The sequence below is a fragment of the Coregonus lavaretus genome (assembly GCF_964263955.1).
Source record: "Coregonus lavaretus genome assembly, chromosome: 24".
In the NCBI taxonomy this organism is placed as follows: Eukaryota; Metazoa; Chordata; class Actinopteri; order Salmoniformes; family Salmonidae; genus Coregonus; species Coregonus lavaretus.
In genome coordinates this window covers 5,963,490-5,972,980 of record NC_140011.1, presented here as the reverse complement: position 1 = coordinate 5,972,980, position 9,491 = coordinate 5,963,490, and the positions used below count along the sequence as shown (strand labels likewise).

The following is a 9,491-nucleotide window of genomic DNA, read 5'->3' as shown; positions in this document are numbered from 1 at the left end:
GAAACAGTACATCCTCCATATAATTAATATCAAAGGCCTATTAGTACTGTAGAGCTCTTTTTTACTTGCACACAATATAGCTGGGTCACCCCGCCTTGCCCATAGGGGTCCACGGCCCTGCAGGTCCCCAACCCAACACACCCCACTCAGCTTTAGGATCTTAGTGAAACATTAATTATGGTTTCAGGTGTGTTAGGCCAAGGCCAGAGTGACAACCCACAGGACAACAGACCCCCTAGGGCCAGGACTGAGCAGCCTAGCAGCTAGGGATTGCCTAAATAGGTATCTCCCCTGATATGGGCATGTTTTCAATACAGACTCCTTTAGTCATACTGTATTCCATATAAGGAATCCAGACCATATGAAAATTGCACAGTATACCCTTAATCTTGTAATAAATCAAATCTAGTGATGCATAACTTGACATTTCTGCTATCCATTGTGGGAAGATAATCAACCTTCCAATTAATGGCAATGCATTTCTTAGCCACTATAAATGCTAGGTTACACAGTTTCTTCTGATAAGTCTCCAGTATCAACATTTCCAAGCTTGGTTGCTTGGAAATGTTGATACTGGAGACTTATCAGAAGAAACTGTGTAACCTAGCATCTATAGCGGCTAAGAAATGCATTTACCAGAATTCAGCCAGCCTTCACAAGACCATAACATATGCAAATATGTCCCCTTTTTGTGTTTTACACCTCCAGCATGAAACAGTGCATGATATTCAGTTTAACTGGCATATAGTTCAATGGATGGTCTTAAACTGCAGTCATGTATGTCTGAAATTATGTTAACACGACGGGGCATTCTAACATATCTGTATCCATTCATCATCATCAATAGTGTCTCCCAGGTCTTCCTCACATATTTTGTCATCAGGAAAAGCCACTATCAACCCTTGATACAGTTTGGAAATCAACTTTAGAGGTTTGTCAGACTATATATAAATGTTTTCAATCTTTTGAAGCTTCTTGCTTGTCCAGTGTTGTTTGCACAGAGAGAATATTGTTGTATCGGCAAATGTTCACCTCAGCGCCGTCACAGACTGGACTTCCCTGGTTGCCTGACCCTGCTGGACCCCCCTGTCACCATCTGATCCTGCTCAGATGAGGCATGATAAAGAAATACCTTGCTGTACATTTATACATGATATTATCCAAGAATAGAATCAATGGTTCACTAACTGAAATGACCATTATTCCCAGATCCCAGACTGTAGCCTACATCAACTCAAGATGGAACTTCGTATCCATTCACTGATTGTTATAATATACTGCAAAATTCACCTGCGCTCCGTAGACTGGTCTTCCCTGGCTGTCTGACCAGGCAGGGACACCTGTCACCATCTAATCCTTCCCGAGTGGCGCAGTGGTCTAAGGCACTGCATCGCAGTGCTAGCTGTGCCACTAGAGATCCTGGTTCGAATCCAGGCTCTGTTGTAGCCGGCCGTGACCGGGAGACCCATGGGGCGGCGCACAATTGGCCCAGCGTCGTCCAGGGTAGGGGAGGGAATGGCCGGCAGGGATGTAGCTCAGTTGGTAGAGCATGGGCAACGCCAGGGTTGTGGGTTTGATTCCCACGGGGGGGCCAGTATGAAAAAAATAAAATAATGTATGCACTAACTGTAAGTCGCTCTGGATAAGAGCGTCTGCTAAATGACTAAAATGTAAGACATGAGGAGCATAATGTTGTACTGACTGTGCACCATGACAGTGAAGCCTGTAGAGCTATTTATACTGTGTCAGTGTGAAAGGTAGGGAATTAGCTAGGGAAACTGACAGATCAATAACGTTACATTGCTATACTGACTAATAGAAACTCACATTACACTGAAGAAACGTCAGAATATATCGGTCTTTTTTTTCTGTCAAATAGCAGTTACCTTGCCAGCTAGATCAGTCAACTGAAGAGTAGCCAGTTTCTGCTCTGCTTGCTTTTACAACTCTGAGAAAAGCGCAAGTACACAGACAGCAGCTGCCTCTATTAATCTCTCCCGTGCTGGTCTTATACACCAGCCTTTCAGAAGCTTTGCCTTCACACAGCCTGTCCGCATGCTCTGTTTTGCCGGAAAACAGCCTACCCGACAGCTCTGCGGCATCCGCATGGTCCTAAAACACATTGGAGCTGTGTTTTGTTTCACAGTACAATTATAAAACTGGGGGGGGTCATGTCCCCCCTGTCCCCAGTGAAAGTTGTGCCCCTGTGATTGGACAAGACTCGAGCAATAGCACCATGATCATTTGGCGGATTTGATTATGCTGAGCCTGGGGCCCTGGGCATAGGCCTGTCACGTCATCGAGCGCAAGTGGGGAGGGAGGCGCACCCTTCTCAAATCGAACAATAATCTGCACCGCTCTGTCACAAGGCAGCATGGTGCATCGTCCAGAAACATACATCACTTTTCCATATAATAAATGTTTCCATATAGTAACTCGTTTTCATTGGGATGACAGATAAAGCGTTTTTAACAAAAGCAATCCCTTTTGCATGGGAAACACGGGATCCTAGTAATAATGGTGCTTTCAAGACAACTGGGAACTCATAAAAAATAACAAGGTTGAACCATGATGTCAGTGATCTTCAGGTCAGAAAGTCGAGCTCTAGAAAGTGCCCAGAGTTCCCGAATTGGAATTCCGAGATGTATGACCAAAGCGAATTTTGCCAGTCATGGTTCGTTTTTTCCCGAGATTTCTGAGTTCCCAGTGGTTTTGAATGCGGCATTACTACACGTGCTTAATTACGTCACTTTTGTTTAGAGCCGACTTCGCGATGGGCTGTGAACAGCGCACCTGGCTCACTTCCAGGAAGCAGCCCGGTTCCATATCGAACGCTATCAACTTTCAGCAGATGCAAAACACGACTACACGGGCCCCGGACGGGATTAATCGAATCCCCTCTTTGGACGATAACTCCTCCTTTATATTCCAGTACAGGTTTTTTTCTACTCTCGTGAATGACTGAAGGGACCGTGTTTCGTATTGGTTAGACGGACTTTGGTATTACGTTTTGATTCGTCGATCCACATTGCCCGGTGTCCGGGTAAAATGGCGTCGGAAGAACACTGCTCGGTACCACCTCGATGGCGGTCGATATCGTTAACCCACGTAGAGTTCCCTGCTGGTAAGTGTATTGACTAATCATTCTTATTTTACATTTGTCTGATAAATGCTCGATGCTTTGGTAATGTGCAAGATATCGTGGGATGTTTTGCAACTGAATGGGCACGACCGACGTGACCTGCCAAATAGTGAGACAATAAAAAGCGTAGACACAGCTTCGCAGGGAACGTAGCTAACATTAACTGCCAAATAGTGTGACAGTTCCGCATGCGCAGTTGGAAAAATTGTCCACAATGCAAAGATAACTACTTCGAGCTTGCATTGCTACATACAATGTTGCATTTAAATGGTCATGAAACAGCGTATGGCCAGAATAAAATGTAGTTTGCCGCGTATAGTTTCCTACTTGACTAGTTACTGGCCCAGTATAGCCAACTAGTTTTTATTGATCGCAAAGTAGCTAGTTAGCTGAAAGACACTGTACGGTAGTAAGTTGGCTAGTAAAGGTTACGCCTTCCAAGCCTAAAAATGGACAAAACGTATGTGGATAGTGTTACCTTTATCACGCAAATTGATAATTTGTAATGTACACACACTTTGACGTTAGCTAGTTACCTAGTTAGCTAAGTTAGCTCGCTATAGTAGTAACCAACCAACTAGCTAGCTGGCAAACTAACCCTGCACCCGGTGGTATCGATACAAAATGAATCTCATCATGCAATTAAACTAGCTAAATGTATGGTGTTTGAATATTAACTTAACAATTAGCTGTATAAGATCCAGGCATTGAGAATGTAACTGCTGCTTGATGCATGCCCATTCTCCTTCAATCATAACTGATCTGACAGTAAGTGCATTGGAAAGGTAAAGGCATGAGAACTCGCCATAGCATATTCACCTTCCACCTGAGAGTCATAACTAGATAGGTAGCCACCCCACAACCTATATACCCCCATGCCCCGCAGCATGTTCCCCTGAATGTTCAAATTGTCTGTCTTGCAAAGGGATTGTGTATATTGTATTTTTTTACACAAAGGTGATCTGACAGGACAATTGTTGGCCTACACCAGCCTGCTACCAATAGCGATCCTTGTGGGCTTTGTCACCCTCATAGTGTTCAAGCGTGAACTGCACACGGTAAGTAATGTAACCCAGATCCTTGCCCCATATGGGTACTCTATTACAAAAATCCAGAAAGGAGGTCCCAAATGGGGCTATCCAAATCCATGCTGGACTACTAAATGAGGACAGGACACGTGTCACACTCACACATGACGCACGCTAAACCTCTACCTAAAGAAATGCTTGTACAAGGTCATATAGATGAGATTATTATTGGCCATTAATATGAAAGATTAGGGTAATATTGCAAGATACATTACTGTAAGCACATTTCTAAAAGCTGTATCCATTCACAGTGTGGACACCTAATCCTTTTCCCATTCCTCTTTCATAGATCTCCTTCTTTGGTGGGCTCGTACTGAACGAAGGGGTGAACTGGCTGCTGAAGCATATTTTAAGGGAGCCCCGCCCATGTGAAGGTGAGGAAAGTGACAAGCCACTTACTGTAGTGACCTAGTACATACACCAATAATAAGTGTCTGTCTGTGCATCAAATATACACTAGGTCGCGGCCAGACACAGATTTTGTATCTGTCTAACACAGATGAGCCAATGGGTTTTCTATGGTGCCTATATGTTGATGGACAGTGGAGGGAATAGGAAGTATCCACAGTTTTGCCCGTTGTTAAAACATGCGTAACTCACCCGACTGTCCATCAAAAGTTCAATTAAACTTTTGATGGACAATAATGGACATTGACGAAGGCATTTGTGTTTTTCATCCGTTTAATATCATCCATATGTCTGCCTAAAGCGGCTATTTGTGATGAATTTCATGTCCATTCTCTTCCCCAATCTTTTTCCAGGAGCTCACGCAACCCTGACCACGGAGTATGGGATGCCCTCCAGTCATTCCCAGTTCATCTGGTTTTTTGTTGTTTATTTCTTTCTTTTTCTTTATTTAAGGTGAGTGACTGTTCTCTCCCAGACTATGTTTCGAAAAAATAAATGATAACAATGGTCACGAAAGTGATTATTTTCCATAGTCATTTTGCATACATGACATTTGATGTTGGCTGACGCACTTTGCCCGTGTCTAGAATGCATCAAACGAACAACGCTCGCTGTGTGGAGCTGCTGTGGAGACACATACTGTCCATCACCTTGTTGGGATTGGCCTTATCCGTGTCATACAGCAGGTGAGGGAGGGAGGGAGGACAATGGAGGGGAGGGTGAGACTTAGTGTAAAAATAAAATAATTACCTTTTTTCTTGAGTTGAATGTATTTTTAGAGCATGACACAGTTGCTCAATTTGGTCCTAACTCCTCAAATCATTTTGCCGTTAATAACTGTCGTAACTAGCTCAACCCAAAAATTGCACAAGAATATTTATCAAAACAATGCTCAATGACTAAATTGTGTTTTTTTTCTTCTTCTCAGGGTTTACCTGTTGTACCACACCTGGAGTCAGGTATTCTATGGGGGAGTGACCGGTAGCACCATTGGAGTAGTCTGGTTCGTCTTCACACAGGAGGTGCTGACACCGCTATTCCCCAAGATGGCAGCATGGTAAAGAACCGGGACATCTCTCAGGGGGGCACACAGGCTTAGCAGGAAGTGAGCCATCAGAGCCTGGCACAGATCTGGGCAGAATGCACTGTAGCTACATATTCTCAGTGACTCTGATGTTTTTCATTTGATATGATGTACTTTTTCTATTGTTTCTCCATTTGTAACTTTGTCCCACCTCTCTCCCAAAAAAAAAAAAACCCTGACTGCTGACAGGCCGATATCAGAGTTTTTTCTGGTGAGGGACACAAGCCTGATCCCCAACATCCTGTGGTTTGAGTACACGGTGACCAGATCAGAGGCAAGGTGAGTTATATATTTTAATCACCACATTACGTGGGAAGCCAATCTGTGTAACTCCATATTGAGATGTTTTCAACTATGTTCACATGTTTAGTAATGGTTTGAATGTCTGCTTATCCTCCAGAAACAGACAACGGAAGCTTGGTACAAAACTTCAGTGATCGTAGCAGTTCCTTGGTGAAACTGAGTAAAGGACCACACACGTATGCACACACACACACACTCGCTCATAAAAAAACACACTGGAGAATCATCTTCTGGACTGACCTGGTTGCGATGAAAAAAGGGCCAACCCGTTTACAGGTGGACCAAAAGAGTGCCAGGAATCGGCCCGGAGCCTACAGCCTGAGCAAGTCCGTCCACATGCCTCTCCTTCTTGTACAGCTTGCCCAAATGCTCCCCCGACGCATGCAAGACCGTAAAAGAGACATACTATTTAATGATAAATTAATATATATTTTAACTGTAAACTCACACACACAGACATTAACCGTGTACTGTAAGAAATAGATTTTCAGAAAGCCAACAAAGAGGGCTCTGTCAAGTAACAAAACATTGGCTGGTGTTAATACAGCATGAAATTTGTGATTCTTTTATTTTAGTTTTGGGGTTGCTGGGGGGGTAAATATGAGATTTTTGGTAAACCCTTTTTTAAATCTTTTTTTTTGAATGACAGAAAATATAACTATTTTTAAAACTCTGGTAAAACATGTAATATATAAACAAAAATGTGCACTTTGTTAAAATTATAGAAAAAGGTGGTGGTGGGGGGGGAAGTTTAACACTATTTACATTTGAAAGACCCCCGTTTCCCCCTCTGATACCTCTTGCCTCTGTCACTGCATATGACTGTCAGCCCAATGTATTCGGTTCCAAAATGGACTTGCAGGCGTTTAAGCCCTCACATACTGTACAAGTGTACCTTCTGTACAACTTGAGCATCGAGGTCTGGATTTCTGTTTGAGATGATGCAGAAGAAGAGAAACGAGCCATAACACAAGGGGCTGTATTCTTTTCCCGCTCCTCTTCCACAAAGGGAGTGAAGGAGTGTTTTCTGAACCCCTTTCTCCCTGTATGTCTGACAGGAGCAGAAACCTGGGACTTGTATTTATTTATTATTATATTATTTGCGGTTCTAGAGAACATGAAACAGTGGCTTAACACTTGTCTTTCTTAACTTTTTCTTTTTACCTGCCTTTTCAAAACAACATTCCATATCATCTGGTGAAAAAACAAATGATATGACTGCTGAGGGGACCCGTTTTATTTTGATTTTTTAACCTCAGGTCAATCTGTAGCATGTGATAATGCTGTGTTTGTCGTAAATGCAAGAGCTTATGTTTGAGGCTGTCTGGTGAGGGTTAAAAGTTGATTTGGAACTGTCATGTCATTAGCTCCATAAAGGGAAGTAGTTCTCTTAGATGATCATTTTGTGTAACCCATATCAGGCTGAATAAAGTGTTTATCTACAATTGTATGCTTTTTCCCCCCCTTCCAATCCTTCAGTGAATAATAGTAAATTAAAAAGGTGGTCCATGTAAGAATCATTAGGAAATCCTGGAGGTCATTTTGGATTATTTGGACATTTAGGTAGAACCTACCTGCACAGAGATCATATACAAGCATGTCACAGAAATACAAATATTCAACTCCTGTTAACATGACTATGTTCAGGAGATATGCACTGTAAGAAACCACATTATGGCTGTTAGACCAGGGGTTGTTTGCGGCCCAATCATCTACTATGCCAATCAAATTCAAATCCCCCAGTGAACAATTTGCATGAATCAAACCTGAATTGCACCTTGCCTGTTATCAAATTTGCACTCTATAAAATGATCATGGTCTTCCCATCTTGATGTGATGTGTCAAGGGGTGAAGAGGTTGGCAGGGTGGGCTGTTTCCCAAAAGCATCGTAGCATTAAGATCACATCTTTCGTCCATCTTAATTCCATTTAAACTAAATGAGCTTAGTGCTACAATGGTTTTGGGGAACTCAGCCCTAGTTGTCAATGTATCAATTTACTTGGACATGTCATCATGAATGATATTTATTCTGTCGTTGTTTTTCTCATGTGTATTTGTGTAATGAAGAACAAATCCCTGAGTCGGAGTACTAAATGTCAGGCCCACTTTTCTATCAATTAGGTCCACTTCTCAGCAGATTTGACTTTTCGTAGCAGGTTCGGCGAACTTACGCAGCAGGTTAGGAGAATTAACGTAGCAGGTTAGGATAATTAGGTTAAGGTTAGGAAAAGGGTTAGGGTTAGCTAAAATACAATAAATGTCAACTTTTGACCTTAATTTGACAAAAGCTGGAGCCCTCATAGCCATGACCAGCATGACCATGAACAGGGCGTAAAATGAACTTTTTGGTCCACCAGCCACTGTTTCTGCTAAAATTACACCAACAAAACACAAAACAAATTTATGAGCATGCTTTGTAATGTTTCTAAAACAAATGTATTACTAGTAAGACGTAATGTGGTATATTGTTTAATTTCATAAACATTTTTGTGACCGGAGTCTTTTAACCAAAATATCACAGATGAGACAAAAATTGCGGGAGTTTACCGTGGTAACGTGACTTGAGTCATGTTTGTGCCTGTGAGATTCTGACTAGTATATGGGTTGCTTCTCTTCCTTAGCAGTTGAAACTCAAACATTGAAAAACAACCTAGGTTTTGAACAAAACAATGTAAATACCCAAGAAACACAAGGACAAAGTCTCAATTCAGTAGACTTTCTTTTCAAGTATACTGAACAAAAATATAAACGCAACATGTAAAGTGTTGGTCCGATGTTTCATGAGCTGAAATAAAAGATCCCAGAAATTTAACATGTGCACAAAAAGTGTATTTCTCTCAAATTTTGTGTACAAATTTGTTTACATCCCTGTTACTGAGCATTTCTCCTTTGCCAAGATAATCCATCCACCTTACAGGTGTGACATATCAAGAAGCTGATTAAACAGCATGATCATTACACAGGTGCACGTTGTGCTGGGGATAATAAAAGGCCACTAAAATGTGCAGTTATGTCACACAACACAATGCCACAGATGTCTCAAATTTTGACATCCGTCCCAGTCTCAAATCTCTGGAAGACTGAAACAGGTTTCCCTCAAGAATTTCCCTGTATTTAGTGCCATCCATCATTCCTTCAATTCTGACCAGTTTCCCAGTCCCTGCCAATGAAAAACATCCCCACAGCATGATGCTGCCACCACCATGCTTCACTTTGGGGATGGTGTTCTCGGGGTGATGAGAGGTGTTGGGTTTGCGCCAGACAAAGCGTTTTCCTTGATGGCCAAAAAGCTCAATGTTTGTCTGACCAGTGTACCTTCTTCCATATGTTTGGGGAGTCTCCCACATGCCTTTTGGTGAATACCAAACGTGTTTGCTTATTCTTTTCTTTAAGCAATGGCTTTTTTTCTGGCCACTCTTCTGTAAAGCCCAGCTCTGTGGAGTGTACGGCTTAAAAGTGGTCCTAT

General features: G+C 42.2%; 1 protein-coding gene across 1 annotated transcript; it reads left to right on the top strand.

Moving 5' to 3' along the window:
* Positions 1-3,036: 3,036 nt before the first annotated feature.
* On the top strand, positions 3,037-6,223 carry LOC311099918 (dolichyldiphosphatase 1-like). Its single transcript, XM_084140635.1, has 8 exons — positions 3,037-3,124; positions 4,100-4,200; positions 4,520-4,604; positions 4,992-5,091; positions 5,226-5,324; positions 5,567-5,695; positions 5,912-6,001; positions 6,123-6,223. The coding sequence occupies exons 1-8, from the start codon at positions 3,049-3,051 to the stop codon at positions 6,157-6,159; spliced, it is 717 nt and encodes a 238-aa protein (XP_083996761.1). The 5' UTR covers positions 3,037-3,048; the 3' UTR covers positions 6,160-6,223.
* Positions 6,224-9,491: the final 3,268 nt, after the last annotated feature.

Bases quoted from the DNA above. Each gene is read 5' to 3' on its own strand.
- LOC311099918 (XM_084140635.1), top strand. From the start codon at position 3,049: ATGGCGTCGGAAGAACACTGCTCGGTACCACCTCGATGGCGGTCGATA. The intron at 4,605-4,991 runs GTGAGGAAAGTG...ATCTTTTTCCAG, and splicing joins GGAGCCCCGCCCATGTGAAG to GAGCTCACGCAACCCTGACC. The intron at 5,696-5,911 runs GTAAAGAACCGG...GACTGCTGACAG, and splicing joins TTCCCCAAGATGGCAGCATG to GCCGATATCAGAGTTTTTTC.